Here is a 25,957-nt window from a genome sequence, read left to right as displayed (position 1 = left end):
GAAGCCCTTCCTTCCTGGCACTGTTAATAAATTGTAAGTATTGACGAATTTTTTATTTATTAAAGTACTACTAATAGTTTACTCGTTATTTTATCGAATGCCTGACTATAAACTTCATAAATATTAAAAACTATAAAAATAAAAATTGACAAATTCATTCTCACTTTAATTGAATATACTTATAAAAATTTATTTTAAAGCTACCGGTACTTCTAATAGTTTACTCATTATTTTATCGAATGCCTGACTATAAACTTAATAATTATTAAAAACTATAAAAATAAAAAGTGACAAATTCATTCTCACTTTAATTGAATATACTTATAATAAAAATTTATTTTAAAGCTACCGGTTTCCGTCCGTCACTGGTAGAAACAGTCCGCCCGTCTGCGCGAAACACTACGTCACATTCCCAAACTAAAGTTTGTCTGACTATATCTAATTACGATTTAAAAATACACTCGTATTTGTAAAAAATGGTTATTTTTCGTCCAGGAGTATCTTACTTTAAACTTTAAAAAACTATAAGTTTCATATCTTATAGGTAAAAAGGAATAAGAATAAGACTTACAATCAATTTATTCTATCACCAACGACCGGTTTCGCATACTATAATTTGCTATGCATCTTCAGGTCAACGGTACATGGTAGACCTAAAAATGCAGAGCAAATTATAATATGACACCGGTCGTTGGTGGTAGAATAAATTGATTATGAGTAAGTCTTATTTTTATTTCTTTTTACCTATTTGAAATGGACTCACAGGCAACCTATTTAAAATTTCCATATCTTAGTTTATTATTATTACATCTGTGGGTGAATGTACTTAAGTAAAAAATACGATTTCAGGTTACAAAACATACTGTTAATGTACGTTCTTTATATAAGTACAATACTGATTATACTATGACCTATTCAATCAATATTTAGAATTTTTGAGCGAAAATGAAAAGAAAAATAAATATTTATTATTTATATTTATATTAACAGAAATAGAGTTAAACGATATTTTATGTAAAGTAATTCGGATAAGAGAGATTTTAGTATATTCAGGGTCGGAATTAGGGCGTGGTAAAGGGGCCACATGGCCCGGGTGGCAGATTTCAGGAGGCGGCGGCAAAATTTTTAATTAAAACTTAATAAAAACAATGTTGAGCATTTTGTTATTAATTACACTGTTATGCAGACGTATTAATTTGGGCCTGAACGTATGTATCACTTGGCTGAAACTTCAAATTTTACAGTACACAAACCATCTAAAATATAAGCGCCTAAGACTATTAAACAAATTGGGAGTATAACCTCCACAGAAAGGGAAATTATTGTTACAATGATAGCTTGTATAAATGAAGCAGGTCAAACTATCCCACCATTATTTGTATTTCCCCGTGTGCACTATAAAGACCACATGATAAATGGAGGTCCACCTGAATGCATTGGAGCAACAAATCCTTCAGGATGGTCGACAGCAAAGATTTTTCTGCAATTTTTGGAACAGATAATGTCGTATACTAAACTTACCCAGGAAAAGCCGATACTGATTATCATGGATAATCATGATACGCACATTTCAATAGGCATAATTCCGGTGTAGTTTTATTAAAAATTCATTCGTATTCATCGCATAAAATGCAGGCCTTGGACCGAGGGGTTTTGGTCCATATAAAACATTTTACCACAAAACTGCAGAAGACTGGATGTTAAGTAATCCTGGTAAACCAATAAGTATTTATGACGTTGCAGGAATCGTAGGAAAAGCTTATCTACAAGCATTCGCACCAAAAATATTGTTAAAAGTTTTGAGGTTACAGGTTTGTGGCCAGTTAACACCAATATTTTTACAGAAGAATATCTGCAATCGTATGTCACAGATCGAATGATTTTCCAGAGTTTCAATCAGAAATGGATCTGTATATAGTAGTAGACGATATTTTGATTAAACTCTGCTCTAAAAAGTTAGTTAAACATTACGTTGCTAAAGTACTGGAAACGATTGATAATGATACTAGTTGTATTGTAAAATTTTATGAGAAAACGCAACAAAACTTTAATTTTATAGAAGGAAAAGAAGAACCATATGCAGTCGATTTTCAAGCTATACCTAGTGCTTAAATTACCACTGCTTCAAAGCATGTGGGCATCAAAAATGTTTATCTATCATATTAAATTCAACATTTGTTTTGAAAATTATACTTTTTGACAATATATTTTAATATAAGTATCCATTAAACAATATTTTCTTATTATTTTACTTGACTTTATCAACTTGTCCACCAGTCCAAAGGTAGACGCAGGTGCTGTCCCTTTGGACAATATGACAGTATTTTAACAAATGCAAACTTATAGATTATACAAAATTCACGATAATTCAAAACAGTCTGATAAACAGGTTGCACAAAAAGATTTTTTTCTTAGCATTATAATTTGTCTAATAAAAAAATCCAAAAGTTACATTTTGTGAAATGTCCAGAGGTACACGTTCTGTCCCTATCACAATCAATATTTTTAATTTTAGTTGATTTTGTTGCACAATTTGTTAACTTTATTACACTGACACTATATACCAAATTATTATCTTCATTATGAAACACTACAATCAGCCTAACTCATGGTTCTGAAGTGGAGTGATATACTGTTATGCCTAGTACTGATATGAATTAGTAACCGGGACGCTCGGCAGCGGTATCGGAGGCTCAAAAACGGTGTAGCCTTGATTTGATGCTCGACCATCTCTACCACGTCTCCCCCTTCAGCCCTTAAAAAAATAGACAAAGATGGACTTAACTTGGTGAACTGTAGAGATCAATCCTATAACACTGGGTCAAATATGGCCGGAAAGTAAAGGAGTTCCGTACAGAAAACTTTAGAATGAGCTAGCACATTTATTACCAGCACGTGCTGCTCATTTCCTCAATTTAGTTGGTTCTAATGCAGCTAGGGCTACTATTGAGGCTCAGAATTTGTTCGGAACTTTTAACAGTATGTATTCTATCTTTGCTGATTCAACTTGACGCTGGGAAGTTCTCCGAAAATATGTATCATTGACATTGAAACCAAGACTACATGGTTTGCAAGATTAGATGCGGTCAAAGCTGTGTATTAACATTATGGTAAAGTTGTGCAGACTCTAGAAGATAAAAACCATGATAGCTCAACACTTCAAACTATGAGTAGGGCCATATTTTTAAAAATATTGGGAAACTTGAATTCATCGTTTTAGCATACTTTTGGCATGCTTTGTTGAAACAGATGCCATGTCAATGATTTTTATTTTTTATTACTGAGGGTAAATTCTTAGTCAGCATAAATGATCTACGATCTGTCTTCTCAGAAAAACACAAAGAAAAAAATGCCTGATGGGCTGTATGGCGATGAAGCTCTGACAAGTGCGGAGCATGTGTACCCAGTAGCCATGTTACAGGTTATTGACCGGATGATCATGGAACTTAGTGACAGGTTTAAGGCTTTGAACAACATAAACAACAAGTTTAGATTATTGAATGAAGTTTGAATTGAATAAATGCAAATATAAGATCGAAAAATGAAAGCAGAAGAATTGGCAAGCATCTACACTGCTGATATCAACATTAAAGAATTTTAAATAGAAGGTTTCAAGCACCACGCTTTATCATTTGGCAAATAAATAAGTAAAGGAAGCCATATGAAGAGAAATGCTAAATCCTATTTATAAAAATAAACTAGAGGAAGGCTACCCTAACATTACTACTGTACTGAGAATGCTTCTCACGCTGCCAGTCACAGTGCCATATGGAGAATTAAGTTTTAGTAAACTCATATCACAAATACATAAGAAATACTGCGACAATAGACATTCAAGGAGACTCTATAGTTTAAGTATAAAATCAATTGAATACAAACGAACACCCCTTATCAACTTTGCAACATCACCAGTACATTTGCAGCTATGAAGGCTCGAAGAATTAAATTTTGAGATACAATACATAAACTTTTGCGCAGTTGCGATTGAGATACTACACAAACAAATTATTTCTGCTACTTATGTACAATTGTATTCATATGAGCGTTTTTCGATATAACTAAAATGTATGTATTAATATGTATAAGTGTATTTCATAAATAGAACTTCTTAATAGCATACATATGGTGTTTAAATTCAACCAACACATCTAAAAAATAATTTACAGAGGTATTATATCTTATTTTTGTGGTGAAGCGCTGGTATGGGGATCGTGAAAGTAAACGGCAAACTAAACTTTGCCCCCCCCCATCCTTGACAAATCTCCCAGTTTCGACCCTGAGTATATTCATTTTATTTTGTGAATGAAATTTCGAATAATATCTAATAATAAAATAAAGAAAATTTTGTATAATTTTTATTGTAATATTTAATTAATTTACAACTATATAACAGACTATTAAAAATGATTCTATTGAAAAGAATAACTACCCTGGTTATTTGACTGTTGTTCTCCTAAAACTGAGGGATCTTCCATAGGGGGGAGTTGGGGCTGAAACTGTTCGGCAGAAAGTCTGGTAAATAGTATACCGACACCTTCTATTAAAGCTAAAAGCACACCCCCAATAAAGGCGCTGCCTGCCATTGCTGGAAGACCATTTCTTGCCGCTAGTATACCTAAAATAAAAAATATTACTTTAAAGATTATCAAAAGTGTTCTAAAGTTTGCCTAAGAAATAGATGATTAGTTGGCCTATTAATACCAAAATATACATGAACTGTTATGGAAAAATCCTTTACTTTTTCCAAGAAGAGCTAATGTTTCACTAAGAATAGCATAGACGTATTCATAATAATCATAACTAAAATCAACTTAAAGAATCAAACAATTTTCCAAATTACCATTAATCAACAAATAAATAACTAATAAACATTATTAAGAATAAAACAGAATACAAGAAATAAAACATTACTTAAAAGAGAATAACAGCGAAACAGTAACAATAAAAATATTTGTCACTGAAAAATATTTTAGTGAGCCCAAACAAATATCATGTTTTGCTAAGAACAACATGTACGGCATGGAACACGAAGAACCCAACATTAGCGACAACGCTACATTACCTCTTTAGGAGCTACGGGAAAAGGTGCCACTGAATGCATCAGTTGATACGAGCCAGTTTTCTTCTTGTTCTTTTTCTTTGGCTTTTCCCATTATGAGTTCGCCGTTTTCGTCCTCCACGGCACTCTATTCTCCCAGTCACCTTCTCTGAGGTCTCTATCTATCATAGCATTTCCGACGTATGTTTTCCATCTTGTAGCAGGTCTTCCTCTCCGTTTTCTTCCCGGTGGGTCCCAGTTTAATATTCTTTTCGGCCACCTATGCTCTGGCATTCTTTGTACATGCCCGTACCACTGCAGGGCTCTGTTTTCCAACTTTTTTGTAATTGAGCATTTTACTTCCATTCTGTTCCATATTTCCTCCATTCTTATTTTATTTCGTATTGTTGTTGTCATTGACCATACTTCCGCTCCATATAGGGTAATATTCATCACTATGCTTTGAAAGATCCTCTTTTTGTTTTCTTTGGTTAGAGTGTTGTTCCATATCACTCCATGAAGTGCTCTTGTGGCTTGTTTTCCCCGTGCTACTTTCATACAAGTACCATCTCGGCTAATCATTGACCCTAAATACCTACTTAAAATCTTACAACTCTTAATAGTCTCTTCTTCTAAACTTAAGTTCAAATCTGCAACCTCGGGTCCAATACATAAGTATTCGGTCTTGCACATATTTATCTTGAGTCCCCAAAGTTCATATTCTTCCTTTAATTTCCTTATCATATATTCCATATCCTCCCTGTCTTGTGCAAAAATGACTTGATCATCTGCGAAAAGTAGTGAATGTAATATATTCTCTTGTACTGGTATGCCCATTGTTCCGCATTTTCTATACCATCTTTTTAAAGCCTGATCTATATATATATATATATATATATATATATATATATATATATATATATATATATATGTTAAAAAGTGTAGGTGAGAGACCACATCCCTGTTTGAGGCCTTTTGTTGCGGTGATTGTTTTTGTTATTTCATTACCTAACTTTATTTGCACTTGTGTTTTTTATATAGTCTTTGTGTTATATTCACCCACTTCTCTTCTTCTTCTTCCTTTGCCCTATCCGTTTCGGACGTTGGCTATTAACAAGGCTATTTTGACTTTGTTTACGGCACCTCTGAACAGTTCGGTCGATGTTAGTCCGAACCATTGTCGCAGGTTATGCATCCATGAGTGTCGTCTTCTTCCCGGTCCCCTCCTACTGTCGATTCTTCCTTGGACTATTAACTGTAGCAGCCGGTACTTAGTATGCCTCATGACATGTCCGAAGTACTCAAGCTTCCGTTTCTTTACGGTGAAGATTATTTCTTTGCTTTTTTACTTCCACGTTAGTGATGTGGTCTGTCCAGGATATCCGAAGAATACGGCGATATATCCACAGCTCAAAGGATTTAAGTTTCTTCAGGGTGGCTTCCGTTGTGGTCCATGCCTCTGCTCCATAGAACAAGACCGGGAAGACATAACACTTGACCAGTCTTAATTTTAGTTCCATTGAGATTTTGCTTGTGAACCACTTTTTCATATTGTTGAACGCGTTTCGCGCTTTTTCAATTCGTGATCTTATTTCTGTTGACTGGTCCCATTTTGTGTTGACTGTGGTTCCAAGGTATGTGTATGTCTCCACTTGTTCTATTTTTCAGTTGTTTAATGTCAATTGCATCGGAGGTTGTGGTGTTCTGCTGATGAGCATGCATTTAGTTTTGGTTGTATTGAGTTCTAAACCATATTCCTGACTTGCTGTGTGTATGCTTTGCATGAGTCTTTGAAGCTCGTTGCAGTCATTTGCGATAATAACTGTGTCGTCAGCATATCTAATATTATTGATTACCTCTCCGTTTACTTTGATACCCTCCGAAACTTCTCCCCGTGCTTCTCTGAAGATTTGTTCAGAGTATATATTAAACAGGAGCGGCGAGAGGACGCATCCCTGTCGTATACCCTTTCTTGTGAATAGGTATTATAATACCTACATTCCAACTATCTGGGAGTTTTCCTAACGCGTCCATGACTAACGTTTAAAAAAATCTTCGGTTCTCGTCTGCCGAAACAAGTCAATAGTCTAGCTAGGTCACGTAGTTTTCTTAAGGACAGGTCTTTTTCATTCCAACATTGATGAGTTGAGACGTTATCAAGAATCAATAATGTTTTCTCTCTTTTGTCATTTTTTAATTGATGGGCTTTAACAACGGATATAAAAGATTCTATAAACCATTCCATGAAAATTGTACCAACCATCCTATTTTGCTAAGTGTCAACGACAGACATCGCAGACATATTAATGTTCTTAAAATACAGTGGTTTCCTACTTTTACCAATGACAAGCACGTACAATCAGTGACTGCCAGTCGCATTAGAACAAGCTAAAGCAGTGATACGATTCTTGCTTTCAAACGTGACAAAGCTTTTCAATTGAGCCTAGTTTTGTTTACATTGTAAACGTTTTGAAGGCGTTTGGAAACGTAATTTTCTTCCTTCACTCCGTTGACTTAATTTAGATTTAATCTGCTGCTGATAAATCAACACAGTTTTTATCACTGTATTTGAAGCTCTTGAATGCTATGTCTGAACTTTCATTTACGAATGAAAATATTATAATTTTTTATGATAATTTTTAACTGGATATAGAAAACTCTTAAAACCATCTGAACATGATTCAAGGCCCGTAAAAAATGTATGGACGATGTAGAGGAAGATCTTAAAACCATGAACATCAGGCAGTGGAGAAGGAAAGTATCCGTCAGGACAGAATGGAAAAACGTTGTTGAGCAGGCCAAGACCAACAACGGGTTGTAGTTCCATTAGAATAAGAAGAAGAAGATGTAATACTTATTATAAATAATTATAATAATAATTAATCCGTGATATCTAGGAGGAAGAGGATTTACATATGAGCAATTAAAAAACAGGTTGCTAATTCAAAAACTTATTTCAGAAGAAGGCTGAAACATCACTTTGCAACGCTTAAGTTAGCAGTAGGTACATGACTTAATATCGCTTAAATATTAACTCTTGAGTGAACAAAAAATGCACATTAACCATTTATCTAAAGAAGGAAAATTGACATTTGTCAATTTTCCAATTTGTCAAAACAAAATGTTTCCCAAAACAGAGGGTTTTCTTCTTCGAATTCAGGATAGGCTTATTCCAACCATAAATTGACTGAAATATATAGTCAAATATCCTGTTACAAAACGATAAATGCCAAGCTCAAGAAACCATGCAACATCTTACCAAGGCTGCAAAGCATTTAGGGCAACTGAAAATAACAAACGGCAAGACTCAGTAGAAAAGATCCTTCATCAAGCGATAGTTAATAAACTGGGATTTCTCCAAACCGTTTATCTCTCAGATGTGTATGAAAATTTTTGACAGATACTCAAGAGCATGCCAGGTCACTTAAGACACGGAAAGACTCCCCCAGCGCTCAATTGTCTCAGCGTACAATGAGACAATGGAATGTGCCGTAGTCTTAACGCAGTCAGAGGAATGATTCAGTCTAAGGGATTCGATAAGCAAAATAGCCAAAAACCTCAAAACATCATGGCCGGGAATGATGTTTAAAAGTATTTTAGAACAAGGTAAGGGAGGAAAATTTACATCAAGAAATAAAAAAGAACTGACAACCGACTACATATATAAAGGATAAAACTGTTATTACGTACACAGCTTAACATTAGAAATGTGTTTAAAGCACTAAACACCGCGCATGCTTTGCAATTTGCTCCTTATTTGCTATAATTAATTGGAACAGGACAGGTATGGAAAATATGCTGCGTAAAGTCAGAACACTTCTTAAGAAGATGAACAATCATCATCCTAAGAGTGAGATAAAAGGAATACTACTACGGTAACTAGGAGAAAGAGGACTAATAGACGTAGCCATGCAATTAGAAAAACAGATTTCAAATTTGCCACATTGAAGTTGGCGTAGTAGAGACACAACATCACTTAAACTGTGGCAACAAGAAATACGTACACATCTGGGAGAAGAAACAAATGCAGTCAGCCAGGAGTATGTCGACAAAATAAATATGAACTATTGGTTGACATCAGGAAAGATGTTTCCTGAAAAACAATTTCCTACTTCCCCTTTAGGATCTGATGTAAAATTGGCATTCATATTTTTCCATACATAATACTAACCCTCGTAATAACAGAATTTTATGTGGCACGAATACCAATGGAGTCAATAGTGAACCCAAAGCTTTCTATCAAACAGTGTAATAATGTTTGTAAAAATATAGTTATTTATATGAAATACATACAAAATGTGTTAAATAAATTTAAAAGTTTTAAAATACTTTACATTTTTAGTAAATTATAATAAAGAATTAATAGTTTTACAAATTGTTTATTATACGTTCAAGGCAAGTAGTTATGTGATGGCTCTTACAAACAAATCGATTGCCCTTCTGACATCTCTGGAAATATTTTCTGTCCAAATTTGTGGGGCATGTCCAACATCTACCATCTTTTATTTCTCCAGGTTTTTGCGAATTACCTTTTGATGTAGAAGCTTCATCTGAACTTGTTTCAGCAGCAACTACTTCTTTTCCTAACTGCTTGAGAAATTCGTATCATTTGTAACCTTTTTGTTCTCCACTCTTCGTTTAGATGAATCGTTTGAATTTTATTAATATGTCTAATATGTAAAATGTAAAATGAAAAGTAAAATGTTCCCTTTTTTTGAGCAGTAGGAGTTTTTCGGGTTATGTTTGTTACCAAATATTGTTGAAAATTGCTTCCAGACTCTAAAACGATACATTAACGATGAATAGCTATCTCCAATTCCCAAGAACCGCAAAGTTATCGCCAATCTTACATCAGCAAGTATTGCTTTTCCAAAATTGCTCCAAAATCACATTTCTCTCTTAAGGGCTTAGCCTAACCATATACAGAAGATTGTCAAAGTTGTTTTTTAACAACAATACAAGTTCTATATACACATTTAGTAAAGCTACAAAAATTTACTAAACCAATGAACATGTTACAAATATTCCTTTAAAAACTACTCATACTAAGATCCTTTAAGATATCATTCTTATATCAAATATAAGATCTTTAAGAGATACTATGGAATGCTGACGAAATAAACTGTAACTGTCTGGTTGAAACAGAACCAAAAAATTAACTAGATTATCTTGGTATATAGGTCTAAGAGACTACCAATCCAAAGTTAACCTCACAAGGCTACATGATTGACTAAAGCTGTACTAAACAAATGAATATATTTCAAATATTCCTTTAACATCTCTCTCAAAACACTTCATTTTAAAGATCCTTAAAATGCCACTTTTGTACCAAATCTAAGATCATTAAGAAACTATTGAATGCTGATGAAATAAACTCATAAATTGAAAAACACACAATACTTCCCAACTGTCTCTGTGGTTGAAAACTGGTTATTTTTAGATAATATGCTAGTAATGGAGATAAGCGCTACTAACAATTTTCAGATAACTCTTATTTTCAACTTGTAACATTTTTTTATAATTAATATATTAATTTATTTCTAATCCCTCTACCCCTGTGGATGATACGCCGATGGTCGTGTTTACGATTAGAGAATATTATTGTACCTACCGAAATACCACGGAATTTCTCTGAGTACGAAAGGTTTCTAATCCTTTCCTTTTTAATCCTAAGTATGAAAGGAACTAATTCTTTCCGGCTTTAAGGCGGGTTTCTGTTTGATACTTTAGCAAACAAAATCGTCGAAAGATTTTACAGGAAAAATTTAATCCAAAGGTTTATATTTTATCACGTTCCAAATTACCTCGAACTTTCCGATAGTCGTTATAACCTTATCTTCTTAGAAATAGATACAGGCTGATCTGTCGTTTTTGAGTGGGAGATATCCCTTCTTTTTTTGTGGTAGTTTGTAAAATTTTAGGGAAACCAAGTTACTTACCGGTGGGCATTCGTCGAGTAAAGACGCTTAGCTCACATTATCGTCTCTGTGTCACTTTATCTGTGCATTTTCTTTATAAGTGTGTATACACTTGTTTATTTGAGTTTTTTTATCTTATACTATATTAGATTAAATATAGTTATAAAGTACCTTTAATGTTAATTAAATTCAGTGTTTAATACAAGTATAGTATTAACTTCAGTGACTTAATGCAGCAGTCGTCAGAAATTACTGTAAGTTACCATAATCTTAGTATCTCCACTTATCTGGGCGAGTAGTATGGTATGGTATCATATCATCTTCCATTATCTGGACGTATCTAAAGTTCATACATGTCTTCAAATGTAGTTGAGAGTAACTACTGAATTTTACATTTAATTTAAAGAACAGTCAATATTTTGTTACGAACCAAATTCCATCAGCTACTAAGAAATTTCAATAAGTAATAATTATGAACATTTAAGGCTCAGTTTATCATTAAATAATAGTGCGAGATAGCTAATCGATTTAACCAAGCGCTGTTTGGTTAAATTTTTATGTTTTCCTTTCAGTAACCTTTTTGTATTTTTGTAAATTTAGATTTGGTTAATTTTTGTTATCTTTGGTGTTTGTTATAATTTTTATTCATTTTTTTTTGCTGTAATATCTCGAGATACGCCAAAACTTTATTTGTGCATGATTGTATTATATATCTTTGTAAAGGTATTTTCTAATTATATTTCTGCTTATTTTTATATGTATACCACCATTTCATAGTTGTTGGTGTATTTTTATTACTTGTGTTGCATTCAGCAGCGTCATAATTTTGTCGTTGAATATGGTGTTTTTGTTTTATGAATGAATTTTATTTGTCGACTCCTAACAAGTTTCCTGATATAACCATAACTCTGAATATTTACTTTTCTTAATTTTCTCCTTAAACCCCAAAAAATTAAGTGGCGCCCTGTTCCCTATCATATCTTATCTTTGGTAATTTTACCCATCTATCTTTTTGTTTATTTCTGTATCTTTTCCAATATCTCTTATCGTATCTTTACTTATTTCGTCCGTTGGACCCATTCCTGGTTCCAAAAGCTAGTTTCGAACCCACGACTCGCTCTCCACCAACCATCTGGCTGCCGTCCGCAGTGTCTCCATTGGTGACCTTTCTAGCACCATCCAAAAAAGGTTTCCGAGGTTACAAACTAGATAATGAATTCTACAAGCAAAATTTCGGATTAGCCATAGGCTCGTACTTATCTCCATTATTAGCAGATATATTCATGAAAGATTTCGAACAAAACATTGTACTCAAACAAGACAAACAATCTATAGTATGATGTAGATCTGTAGATGATGTATTCAACATTTGGCCTGACGGCCAAGAAGTATTGAATAAATTTCTGATGGACTGCTCAATGATCAACAATAAAGAAAAATAAATCAAATTCACAATGAAAAAAGAAAACAACAACCCACTTCCTTTTCTGGATGTGTCAATTACAAAAGAGGATACAGGATATGCAATTAAAGTTTACAGAGAATCAACACACACCAAATTGCCATTTTAATCAAACAATCTAGAGAAACACTTACAAGAAGGCATTCAAAGATGACAACAATATCATATGTAAAAGGCTTATCGGAAAAATAAAAAAATATAGGAAATAGTACAACATCACAACAACATTCAAAACAACCAATACACTGAGATCTATCCTATTCAAAACCAACCCTGTAAATGCAACAATTTCCATATGGGAGGAACCGCAAGACCACTAAGTGTCAGGATAAACGAGCATGAAACATATATGGAAGACAGAGAATTTGACAAATCACAGATCTGCAAACATAAAAATAAGTACAACATCACAACAACATTCAAAACAACCAATACACTGAGATCTATCCTATTCAAAACCAACCCTGTGCATGCAACAATTTTCATATGGGAGGAACCGCAAGACCACTAAGTGTCAGGATAAACGAGCATGAAACATATATGGAAGACAGAGAATTTGACAAATCACAGATATGCAAACATGCCTGCGACAATAAGCACAGAGTACAATGGAAAGATGCATTGATAATCATGGAAGAAGCAGCTCTCATCCTACTTAATGAAGAAAAAATGTAGCAGGCTTTGGTTGCCAATACTAAAAGAAGAAGTCAACAATAAGAATACGCCAATAATAGCGGATTATAGAAAGTCGGACACATATCATCTACAATTACACATAATACCTAATATGCAATACACAATACACAAACGCATAATACACAAACAAATAATACAAAATTATCAGAATTTGATATCCTGAGGACACAAACTCCACCCTCATATTTTTTCCAGCTAAAGCGTGGCTATAATCTACAAGATTGAGGCCATGTAAGTCAACCATCAGTTTTGAAAAACATAATCCGCTTTACAACTTGTTGGTTATAGTTATGCACAATTTTTAAAATAATTTTTTTGTTAAACTAAATTTAAAGGTAATTTTCATTGCAATCAATTGTTGCCTAATCCCATATATAATTGATTGGAATTGGATTGATACATTGATTGGAATTTCAGGCTTTTTCTTAAAAAACCAAATTGTTCCTAAATAAACATATACCTAGTAAAACTTATTTACTTAAACCTATTAAATTCAAATTAGGTATTAATCATAAACATCAAAATGATACAACACTTATTTGTATAAGTTACAGAATGACACAATTATTATACTGGTGATAAGGACAAATTCAAAAAATCACAAAAATTGGCTTGGCAGATTTGTAGATCATCTGTAATAGCAGTGGAAAAGAGCTAAGTGTTGTTTTTTGAATGTGTACTAATTTGTAATTTGACTTTTGTAATTTGACTGAAAAACTCTGACCAGCATACTTATCAACTTCTTGAAATATTGTATATATAAAAGAATTGTCATACTTTTTCTACTTCATGATATCCAAAGTGGCGGTCGTAGCTCAGTGGCTATGTTACAGGCTTAACAAGCTGTGGCGCCCGGGTTGAATACCCGGCACTGAAACCAAATATGTTTCAGTTTTTAATTTAACTGAGCCGCCACCGTGCTTCGGAGTGTAGTAAGGTAGTTAACCCTTACTTATTAAAAACAAAAAAGTCTTACAATATAACATAAATAATTCATACCTAATATAAATGTAATTGTTAAAAACTACTGTCATTGGGAATGCATGAATTGTTTTGTATATCTAACGTTAATAAGAATGTACATACATATGATGATTATTAAAGTATCACTGTGTATTGGGTTAAGTTATGATTCATGCTAGTCAACAGTTTGTTATTCTTTACATATAAGTTCAGTTAACGTTTGTTACTATATTTTTTATTGTTACATTGCATATTTACAATTTACTCTATACACAGAGTAATAAGTAAATAGTCTGTAAGTAAATTAACGTATTGCGGTAGGTCTTCTGGCTATACTCTCTTCAATCTTCTTTCGGCAAGTGGTTGAGTGAATAAATTATTTATCAGTTCGTTGTGATCGTTACTATATAAAACCAATAAACGAATGTAGTGAAATTAAATACATTTTAGTCTATTTACCTAAGCGTAAAAGGCACCTCCTCATAACATCACATGTTTTATTAATATAGGAGGGCAGGTAAAGCTTTCAGTCCCGGTTATGTAAGTGGTCATGTTAGGGCGCCTAACAATAAAACCTTAGCCAGAAGATTACATGAACTTTACTTTATTTTACGACACCCAAAGCATCTCTTCATTTTCTTTAATTTCAGTCTAGCTTCAAATATTTTTTAAAATAGTAACTCAGTAGTTATTGTGCAGGTAGGTTGTGCATCAATTATTACAAGCTTTTGTGGATACAACACATAAAAATTTACATTTTTACAAGTCTTGATACCTTATTCTGATATAACTTAAATATGCAAATCTTACCTCCTGTTGCTGCTCCACTGATGATGGAATTCCAAGGATCTTCCTTCTTTCTTATGTGGATTAGGGCACAGTCTATGGTTGAAAACATTCCTCCCCATACTGCAAAATTACCAGCAATTATAGGAGATCTCTGTTTAATCGCAGTTACACTACCAATCTACAAAATGAGATCATAAAATATGTCATATTATGTGTGAAGATAATGTCTAAATAAATAGCTGGAGTTACTATCCAAAATAAAGACAAAACAAAAATATCATGAGTACATATGCATGTCAAAGATAATATTCATATTACAAACCTAAATAAAACAAAAACGAAACTATGGGAAAACAAAATTAAGAATAAACCAACACCTTTAATATGAAACCAAAAACAACAAATAAAACTAGACAAATAGGATAATTGGATTATGTGCAAGCTGAGAAACGACAGAATGACCAACTTAATAACGAAATAGACACACAGAACAGAAAATTCATTTCATTAGCAACCATATCTGATAAAATCCATTATTAGTAGTTTAACAAAAAAACATAGGTGAAATAAATAATATAATGTCCTAAACTCTACAGCAACCTTTTTACAAAAGGAATGTCATAAAAGAACTTGATGTTTCAGAATCTATGATATTAGTAAATCAAGTGAACAGGAACAATGATTTGAAAAACTAGAAATATCTAGAAAACTAGAAATAACTTAAAATGAACGAATTCATTCTGCTTTATGACTAATAGTCCAGAACAGATTTATATAAGGTTGAGTAGAGCCTTCAATCTTTGAAGGCTCTACTCAAATGTATGAAATGTTTTCAGTTATATTCACAACAATGACCCAAATAAAAATGTGATAAGTTTTTCTTTGTGTTTTTTCATACTTTTGCAATCCAACCATGGTCCACAAAATTCGAAAATTTTTAAAACTTTGCAGTGGTAAAGTTATTGGTAATACTAATCATTGATTTTTATTTATAGAAGAGACAACCTTTCAAACCCAATTTCAAACATTTAAATCGACTAATTAGGTAAGCCTAAAGAATTTTTTAAAGAAACTATAAATGTCTTACTGATTTCTTTATCCAACTTTGTTGTTACATTTAATAGACAATAGAAAGTGATACTACCAAAGTTAACGTTATTGTAAAAACAAATTAATCCAGACATTAGTATTGTTAAAGTAGTTAGGGAAAGACTTTCGGGGAATATTCGAGCTTAGGATACTCCACATAATATTTGGAGCTATAAACTATCAAGGGCAGTGAAGCAAAAGATATAATTTCAAATTATACCAACTGATTAATGAACCAGATGTCGTAACGTTCATTAAAATACAGCGACTTAGATGGGCTGGACATACAATACAATACAAATACCTGATCTGAAACATTTTAGTAATTTTTATTAGAAAATATGACGTAAACATCATTTTTACGTAAAATTGGTACTCTTGTTTAAACATGATAATTTCAACCGTTTTCGATAAAAACGCAGTCGAACTGTTTAGAGTCTTAAAAAAGGATTTCAAATATTATTTCATTTATGAAAAGTATGCTTTGGACTGTCAGATAATTGTTGCTGGTAAATGTCATTTGTTCAGAGTAAATTATTTTTGATGTGACAGTGTAGTATAATGTTGCATTTTTTAAAACTAATCATTACTTTTTTTGATTGAAATGCCTCGTCACAATCATTTTACTAATGAAGAAATGCGAGATATGATTTGCGTATACGCACAAAAAAATTTTTGCGATCGCTCGGCAGCCAGAAGGTATGGAATGTTATACGCAAACAGAAGGCAACCAAATCACAAAACGTTTGCAAGATTATATCGTAGTTTAGGTGAAACTGGGTCATTTCACACTAAAAATCGGGGTGGTCGACCGAAACAAATCACACCTAATCAAGAAGATGAACTTTTGGTTCGAGTAGATGAAAATCCTGAAATAAGTTCACGACATATATCAGCAGCAACAGAATTAAGTTAGTCGTCTATTGTTAGAATTCTAAAAAAAGAGAACCTCCATCCTTATCACTTCACTCCTGTTCAAAATTTACTTCCAACAGATCTTCCACGACGGTTACAGTTTTGCCAACGTATTCTGAATAAACATCGCAATGACAGAACAACATTCTTTATTAAGATGTTCACCGACGAAGCAACTTTTACCAGACGAGGGGTTTTTAAATTGGCAAAATAGTCATTATTGGGAAGAAGAAAACCCGCATGCTATTAAAGCTAGACATTTTCAGCATGAGTTTAAATTGAATATTTGGTGTGGCATTATAGGCGACCAACTACTAGGGCCTTATGTTCTTCCTCCGAATTTAAATGGAGATTCTTATTTGTTCTTTTTGGAAAATACTCTTAATGATATTTTAGATGATCTGTCACTGGATGTAAGAAGAAAAATGTGGTTTATGCAGGATGGAGCGCCACCTCATTTTTCATTAGCTGTTAGAAATCATCTTAATGACGTATTTCCTCAACGATGGATTGGCAGAGGCAGTGATTTTCAATGGCCACCAAGAAGTCCTGAGTACAACCCGCTAGATTTTTATTTTTGGGGACATATGAAGTCCTTAGTTTATGCCAATGAAATTAATACACGAGACGAACTTTGGAGATACATTCAAAATGCAGCTAATCTTATAAGGGGACAGAATAATAATTTTTTTAAAGTCCGAAAATCCTTTATAAAAAGAATTAGAAAATGCATAGAAATCGGAGGAGACCATGTAGAACATTTGGTTTGAGTTTTTGTGAGTTCTTTTAAGTTAAAGTGTGTTTAGTTTTGATTTATCATCAAAACGGAAACCTTATGTTAGTTGCAACTTTGTTTATTAGTTTGGTATTTGATAGTGAAATTGTAAATAAAATACTATTTCTTGTCTAAGATTATGCCTATGTGCCAATTTTGATAGCAATTTATAAATATACAGGGAAACTATTAGCAAAAAACGAAAAACAAAAATTAACTTTAACACCTTGTATCTTTTTTCTCAGCAACATTTTATTAAGGCATATTTGGCCCAATAGCCATATTTTGGTCCAAATAACCTGTCCTTAGTCTATGTCCCAATAGTTATGACTCACCCTATATATATATATATATATATATATATATATATATATATATATATATATATATATATATATATATACATATATATATATATATATACATATATATATATATATATATATATATATATATATATATATATATATATATATATATATATATATATTGTCATACTTTTTCTTTCCCAACCAAAGAAAAATAAATAAAATATCCATCGGAATAAAATTTTAAGAAATCATTATAAACAAAAATGTATATATTAATTTAAGATAAGATTTAGGAGATAACAAGTAGATTAAAAGAGGTCCTTGTATCTACCGGGGGCATTTTATAAAGTATATGTGAAAGTATTCTTACGGCATCAAGTTGACAAAAGGAGGTCCTGGTGTCATAAATAAGTAGCGGAGTTTGGAGAAGTGAATTAGGTGTTTTTTGTGTAGTCTGAAGGAGGTTTGCAGAGACGTAAAGAAGGAGCCGAGGTGCCAAAGAGGGGAGATCACATCTTTGAGGAGACTGGATTTTTCTGGGTATGTTCCAACATACAACTCAAGAAGAAAATAAACTGTAAGTGTTTGTACAATTGAATTTTATATCTGTGAAGGATCGTTTCGACATCATGGTCATTAGCATTCAAATTTAAGAACGGAGGTTTTGTTAGGCTAATCAAAAGTTTAAAGTTTTGTGGTTTCTTTTTTCAAGTAAAGAAAATTTTAAGTAAAATTGGTTTTTTACGTAATATAAATGTATGTAGCTTTATAATCTTATTATCATAATAATTTGATTTATTTTCTTGTATGCTGATTGATAAGATAACGACAGAATTTAATAATTGTTTTATTCGTTCATATAAAATAAAGAAACGTAAATCTTTGTAATATAATATATTTGTATTATTATCCTTTCTTCTCTATTCCGATAAAAGACAACTAGAAAATCTTTTGAATCCATCGAACACAGGTAATATAAGGATTATTTTACTTTTGATAACAGATAAGTTATAATTTTTTTATTGGCTCAATAAACTAAGTTTGAACTCAAAATAAACAATCATAACAATATATATATATATATATATATATATATATATATATATATATATATATATATATATATATATATAATATATATATATATATATATATATACAGTAAAACCTCCCTTAACCGAAACCTTTTTAACCGAAACATCGTTTAACCGAAACGGCTGACAGTTTCAATAATGTCGTCAATAAAAAGTAAATTTTTATCGCAAACCGTAAAAATTCCATTAATTTCACTCACCGATTGCTGCCTATGTGTGGAAAATCAAAAAAACCAAGAGCTCTAAAAGATATTTCCGAAAAAGCACTTCCAGTTTTTTATAGAAGCCAAAAAAGCTCATGGATGTCGACCACTTTATTTTCAGAATGGTTTGAAAATGAATTCGTCCAAGTGTAAAATCCTTTTTTAAATCAAAAAACCTTCCCGTCAAAGAATTGTTGCTTGCTGACAATGCGCCAACTCGCCCCCAAAATATACAAAATAGTGACAATTGTCAGATTTTTGCCACCGACTGTCACCAGCTTAATTCAGCCGTTAGACCAGGGAGTAATACGGGCATTCAAGAGACATTATAGAGGAGTATTCTTAAGACATCTGTTAGTACAGGAGACGAATGAATCCAAAAGTGTTCCCGAAATTCTCAAATCTCTAACAATGTGCTAGGCGTAGGCCAAGATGAAATCTTCAACTTTAAAAAAATGCTGGAACAAACTTTTTGATGGGATTTTTATTGACGATCCTGAAGAAGAAAATGGTAAGAAACGACAGAAGAAATTAAGCCTTTAATAAAAAATTTGCCGGGATGTGACGAAATTAACCAAGAAGAGATACGTGAGTGGTTAGCAGCCGATGACTCAGAAAGTGAATTCATCGACCAGGACATCATTGATATGTTTCTTTTGGTAAGAATTTTATACAGTAGGCCTAATTAGTTAAGGACACGACTAGGTTCTTAATTTTTGTTGTCATTGCATAAAGTTTTGTCCTTTACAGATTGCTTTACGTTTCGTTGAACAATCGAATGAGGCAAACTCATGACGTTCTGCAAATAAACGATGAACAGATATAGCTGCAAAACATCGTTGTCAAACGAAAACGCAAAAGAAAATAGAAGATTTCTTTAAAGAAGCATGTTAAACTTGTTCATTTTCCTTAATTTTATTACTTTATTCTGTATTTACTTATTAGAAAACATTACGAAATCACCTCATAGTATTTTTTAATACCAATACTTTGACCAAGAATACTATAAAAGACAATGTTATTTTTAACCGAAATTCTTGTTATCCGAAACGCCCCCCGCCCCCAATTATTTCGGTTAACGGAGTTTTTACTGTATATATATATATATATATATATATATATATATATATATATATATATATATATATATATATATAGCAACAGTTTCTCGCATCCTAGCTTCCAACACTTGCAATCTTTCCAGTCATCTACTTGTAGACCTCTATCTTCCATCGCACTGTCTATTTCTTGTCTCCACACAATCTTCTTGGTCTTCCCTTTGTTCTTCAGTTAATGGATTTACTGCAATATTTGCTTTGACCTTCGTTGATCATTCATCTTTTGACATGACTATACCATTTCAGCCTTTTGCATTCCAGGATGTCCATGTCTCTGCCCATACACTCCCTGATTTTAGTATTCTTTACTCTATCTTTTCTAGTGAGTTGACAAAATATATGCTAACAATTCATTTTCATTACTTTTATTTTGAATGCATTTTTCTTATTTATTTATTATCCAAAGCTCTGAACCATATATAGAATACCTTCTATGATACTTTTGAATATGCTAATTTTCCTGTTCTTAATGATGTAGTTGTTCAATTGTTGCAATTTGTTCAATAATTTCATAATGCGAAAATTACATGTATATAAACACCTCTCGGACCAAACTGTCTACACACTTTTTGATGAATTGTTGTTTTATATTGTGAGCTTAGAAATTGGGATTGAACTCTTTTTGGTTTTAGTCTATCAGTATCTTCAATAGGAATATCCATAGGTACACATTTTTTTTTTCAGACATTTAAAACAAAGAAGCAATGCAATCTTTACTAACTAGTCATATTGTCATACACACAGCATTTATATAAATTGGTAGAATTTTCTTGTCTTCTAGCACAGCTTGGCCAATGGGACACTATCATACGCTATTGAAGGTAAATAAATATCATGTATGTCTCCATATTGAGTTTCAAGCAATTTTCTATTGTTTTGTTTTAGACAAAACATATTGCCTATACAACAATGACAAATATGAAATCCACTCTGATCTTTAATGTCTCCCCAACAATCTTCAATGCAGATTGAGTTGGTTACACCAAGCCCTCAGTAATTCTTACAATCCTATCTGTCACCTTTATTCTTGTAAAGATTGCTGATATATGCAGTTTTCCATTCTAGTCTTCATCTACAATAAATTAAATGTATAAGACTATAGCTGAAATAGTTTGTTAAAGCCATATTTAATCAGTTCTATGGGTATGCTCCCCGGTCCTGTAGCCTTCCCATTTTTCATAATGGCATGTTTTTTAAATTATTTCTTGCATTTTTCGCAGTATAAAGTATTATGTTTTATAGCCAATATCTTGAAATTCTGCTCCATCATCTATCAGCATTTTTGCTTATTATCCTACTTATATTTTCTGTGATACTTAATTTGACTACTACATTCTTTTCTTTAAAGCTTTACTACCTCTAATTGTCTTCCTGGTTTCTTTACTTCTTGTGTCACCCAAAAAATGTTCTGTTATCACAGGCTTTATTCCACATATCATTCTTGGTGTTATTTAATGATTTTTTTACTTTGTTGTTTAAGCTGTTGTACTGTTGTCAATTATAAATGTCCTTTGCGGCTAACCATTTATTATACATCTTTCTTCATCTAGAATATCATATGATCATTACGCTACCATTGATTCCACTCATACTACTCATATGCTACCATCCATTTCTATTCTTTATACATGAATTAATTTGCGAGGAGTAACAAACATTGTTTAATTTCAAATTTAACCTCATTTGATACAGAAACTGATTAATACAGAAATTTATTTAAAACAGATTCTTATTTCCTATGATTATGGGATTAATATATTCAGTGAGACCTATCTGAGTGACAATATTCAGTCTTCTGAATTAGGCTTCAAAAATTATCTGTTTATAGAAAGAATAGATCTTTGACAGGCATATAATTTCTAATTCATATCTAAGCATCTCTATGAAAGAACACTCAGTGCAAACAGTGTATCTCCAATCCCAAGATCTATTCTAAATCCCATTTGTTTTACTTATGTCTTCTTATGTATTCTACTGTGAATTACTTTTAAAAATAATTTCAAGACATGGCTCATTAAGGTTATGGTGCAATATTTATTGCACCCCTTTAAATTGGCTTTTGTGGGAAGCAGTACAAATGTTGATTGGAACCAATATTTAAGTATTATTCCTGTTCTATATATAAAGCTGAATAGATCCAAAAGTATATTAATAGACTCAATATGTATATCCACACAGTATAAACACACAATTCTAGTAATTCGATTGAAATTCCATCTGGCCCATGAGACTTTCCACGTCCATCTGGCTTTTTTCAATGCATATTATATTTCTTCTCTTATAATGTCAGGCCCATTATCATCTTTAAATTCTTTTGGTGCTTCTGTTATCTCTCTGCCAACGAAAAGCTGTGCTATACATTCTGCCCATCTCTGCATTTTCTGGTTTAAATCTGTTGTAAGTGCATCACTTTCATCTCTTAATTACATAGTTTGGTTGTTAGTTCCTTACTGGTTTTCTCATTCATGTTAGTTCCTCTATCTTCTATATATGTTAAAAAAGTCATATTTGTTCAAAAATTCTTTCAGTTCTTGGTTCTGCTCACAAAACAATGACTGTTTAACTTCTTTTATTTTCTTCTTTATTAATGGATCGGTTTCATTATATTTAATCAGTTTTTGTTTTAAATGATTTTATTTCACTCATTAAAACCATTATTGCACTAATATAAATCATTAATTTATATCCCATTTTTTTCATGCCACTGTTTTTGATATAACTTATATAAACAAGCTTCCAGGTAGGACAAGACTCTATTTTCAGTTCTAAAAAATGTAAGGTCCAACTCTATATAACCAAAAGCTATTTTTGTAAAAATCACAACTGGACTTTAAGACAGCTGATTTAACAATATTTTATGGCATGAAAAATTATTGTTCAATCAAGATTGAAAGGGAAAGCTACAAAATAGCAATAACATAAATTAAGTGCAATCCAAAAAAAAAACAAACCAGGGCCCTGATTCTAATTGAGATTTCGACTCAAAACATGTCGAAATTAATATGGCGACGTCGAAATGCGACTTTGCGAACCTTGTGGATTTCAGCTGAACTAACCAAACGACGTCACTAATTTTCGATTTATCGAAATTAATTTCAACTTCAAGAAAGTGGTTGAAATTTCATTTCGAGCCGAAATTAATCTGACATGACTGGCTGGACTGGGAGAACAGAGAAGTGAACTTAGGTTCAGTTTAGGTAGGCGGTGTTGTGTTTTGATCCTTGCAAGGAAAACTGAGGCAAAAAGTATTAATATAGCTGTGTTTTACGGACATTTGCTAGTTTTTGAGGAATTAGAGAGGATAGATATCTGACGCTCACAAAGGAGGATAAGAAGAATGTTACGGGATACTCAAAATTCTTTTTCACTAAGTGATGCTCAATTTAGGCAGCAATTCCGGCTTAATAAACAAGCTGCAAATTATTTAATAAGGGTATTAGAACCATATTTGGAAGAAGGTGTTTATGCCTCTAGGATACCCAAAATGTTTACGAGTTAGTATTACTAAGCTGCAGTAAATTTAAAAATATATTAGAATATAACCACTAAGTCAAATCTTAGTGGTTATAACTTAAGGATCTCCCACATCGCCTTTTTTTTTTCTTGCCATCTTTTCTTTCAATTCAAAATATAATTGAGAATGGCCACTATTTATGATTTAAACAAGAAAAAAAAAGACGTTCAAGTAACGTAAACAAAACAAACATTCAACAAGTGTAGTGCAGCGTGTAGCCAATAAACAACAGGGCCAACCCAAATTTTCAGCAGTGTCAAAATGATAAAGTAAATATCCCCAGTTTTAACTACAATCGAAATGAATGAGAATCGCTAGCGATTGCAATTGTCATGGCGTAGTCGCTTTTAAATTTCGACATCGAAATGAAATAGAATCAAGACCCAGGTAGAACTGTAGTTTGAATATACCTATATAAAAACAACCTCAACAAATATTTTTCTGAAATATATGTTCTTTTGAGATCTTATTGCTATTAATTAAATAATTGGTAATATCACCCAACAGCAAAATTAGAAATTTTTACCTCTAAATCAAAAGCTGTTTTGTATAATTTTGTTAATGTATTTCTTTAAGACTAAGAACTGAAGTTGAGAAGATGGGGCTCAAATATAGTTGTACCAAACATTGTATCAAAGAATATAGATGCATGTGTCTGCGTCTATATTCTTTGATTGTATATTATACTAAGGCAAGCGAACAGAATGACAATATTGTCAAATTTTAAATGAATTTAAAACCCACATGTATTTATTCTTGTATAAACCAATGCCTGCATCAGGCAATATGACATTATTAGGCATTGCCATTAGATTTAATTCCATTAATATATAAATATTTATAAAATAGTTAACCATGCATTTACATTTTAGTATAGAACTTACAAGTCTTCTGTTGATTCCTGAAGGGGCATTTCTGAATCCTTTTATACTTTGGAAAACTCCTCCTCCAATTAATCCCATTGTGAAAGCGCCTCCACAGTCGTCTACGATTCTCCAGGGACAAGGTTCTCGCGTGTATTCTTCCATTATTTTATTTTATATTTTGATTTTAGACTTGAAATTCTAACCTATAAATAACGATTTCGTAAGATTTCATCACTTATTGCTGAAATAATAATAAATACCTGTTGTTTTTGACAAACACTAAATAATGTTAGGAGTTTTTATGATCGATCGGACAATTATTGAATTTTACACTTCAAATGTATCACCACATTGGGAACATGCAAAGGTCGAACTGGGACAAAAATATCACTTCTATTTTAATTAAATCTAAACTTGTCTGATAAACATAATACACGGTACTGCTGTTCGTCTGTTTTAATTTAGTTTTTTCTGAGTTGTTTGAATTTTTGAGATGACAAGAAATTTTACATTGTCAATTTTTCCTTAGAGGTTATAAGAAGAAAATCGAAATCGTGATTGGCCCGTTGCGTTGACCGAAGCCAGCCGAAGCTAATGGAGCATGTGACACAACAATGAACAACGATATCAATGCGTGGTTGCCACACTTTGTTGTTAAAGCTATGGTTAAAGCTAAATTTGTAGATAGAGAACAAAAGATAATAACTTTAAAATGTTTACTGTGAATCAAATTATATATCGAAATAAAAGTAATAGATATAGTTTTTCCGGCGAATCCTCTTTATGTATTACATTATGCATGAAATTAGTCCGCTTGTCCGTTAAAAATACATTAAACACAGATAATATTATCTAATAAAGGACGGTGATTGATACTAGAGATTATAAAATTTTTGGTCATGTAGGTCTCATCACGATACACTTACACTTGTGTGTGTGTGTGTCAGTGTGTGTATCGTGGACCTCATATGTTTAACTTGTTTCAATTTAGTTAACATAAATTGAATTATGACGCAAGTGCGTTAAATATACAATCGATCATTGTCAAATCTATAAATTGAATTAGGTGATTTTGTAGCAAAGAATATTAAAAGTAGCAAAGTCTATATTATTCTTTGCTTGTAGCCATAGCACAGTATAGATAACAATGTGTCTATGTCCCTGTGGCCATAGATAAGAGAGTTAGGTTAGCTTGTATCTTTACCAA

The 25,957-nt window shown here is 32.2% G+C and overlaps 1 protein-coding gene across 1 annotated transcript; it reads right to left on the bottom strand.

Moving 5' to 3' along the window:
• Positions 1-4,342: 4,342 nt before the first annotated feature.
• Tim17b (Translocase of the inner mitochondrial membrane 17b) lies at positions 4,343-25,337 on the bottom strand. Its single transcript, XM_072529265.1, has 4 exons — positions 25,011-25,337; positions 24,769-24,953; positions 14,888-15,044; positions 4,343-4,615 (listed from the first exon to the last, which is right to left on the bottom strand). Exons 2-4 carry the CDS (start codon positions 24,910-24,912, stop codon positions 4,410-4,412), a joined length of 507 nt encoding a protein of 168 aa, XP_072385366.1. The 5' UTR covers positions 24,913-24,953; positions 25,011-25,337; the 3' UTR covers positions 4,343-4,409.
• Positions 25,338-25,957: the final 620 nt, after the last annotated feature.

Source organism: Diabrotica undecimpunctata, chromosome 1 (genome assembly GCF_040954645.1).
Source record: "Diabrotica undecimpunctata isolate CICGRU chromosome 1, icDiaUnde3, whole genome shotgun sequence".
Lineage (NCBI taxonomy): Eukaryota > Metazoa > Arthropoda > Insecta > Coleoptera > Chrysomelidae > Diabrotica > Diabrotica undecimpunctata.
The sequence above is the reverse complement of the archived record's forward strand: the minus strand, read 5'-3'. Positions and strand labels throughout refer to the sequence as shown.

Excerpts from the sequence above, each read along its gene's own strand:
- Tim17b (XM_072529265.1), bottom strand. The coding sequence starts at position 24,912 with ATGGAAGAATACACGCGAGAACCTTGTCCCTGGAGAATCGTAGACGAC. Across the intron at positions 15,045-24,768 it reads CAGGAATCAACAGAAGACTT|ATTGGTAGTGTAACTGCGAT; the intron begins GTAAGTTCTATA and ends CTCATTTTGTAG. Across the intron at positions 4,616-14,887 it reads CAGTGGAGCAGCAACAGGAG|GTATACTAGCGGCAAGAAAT; the intron begins GTAAGATTTGCA and ends TTTTTATTTTAG.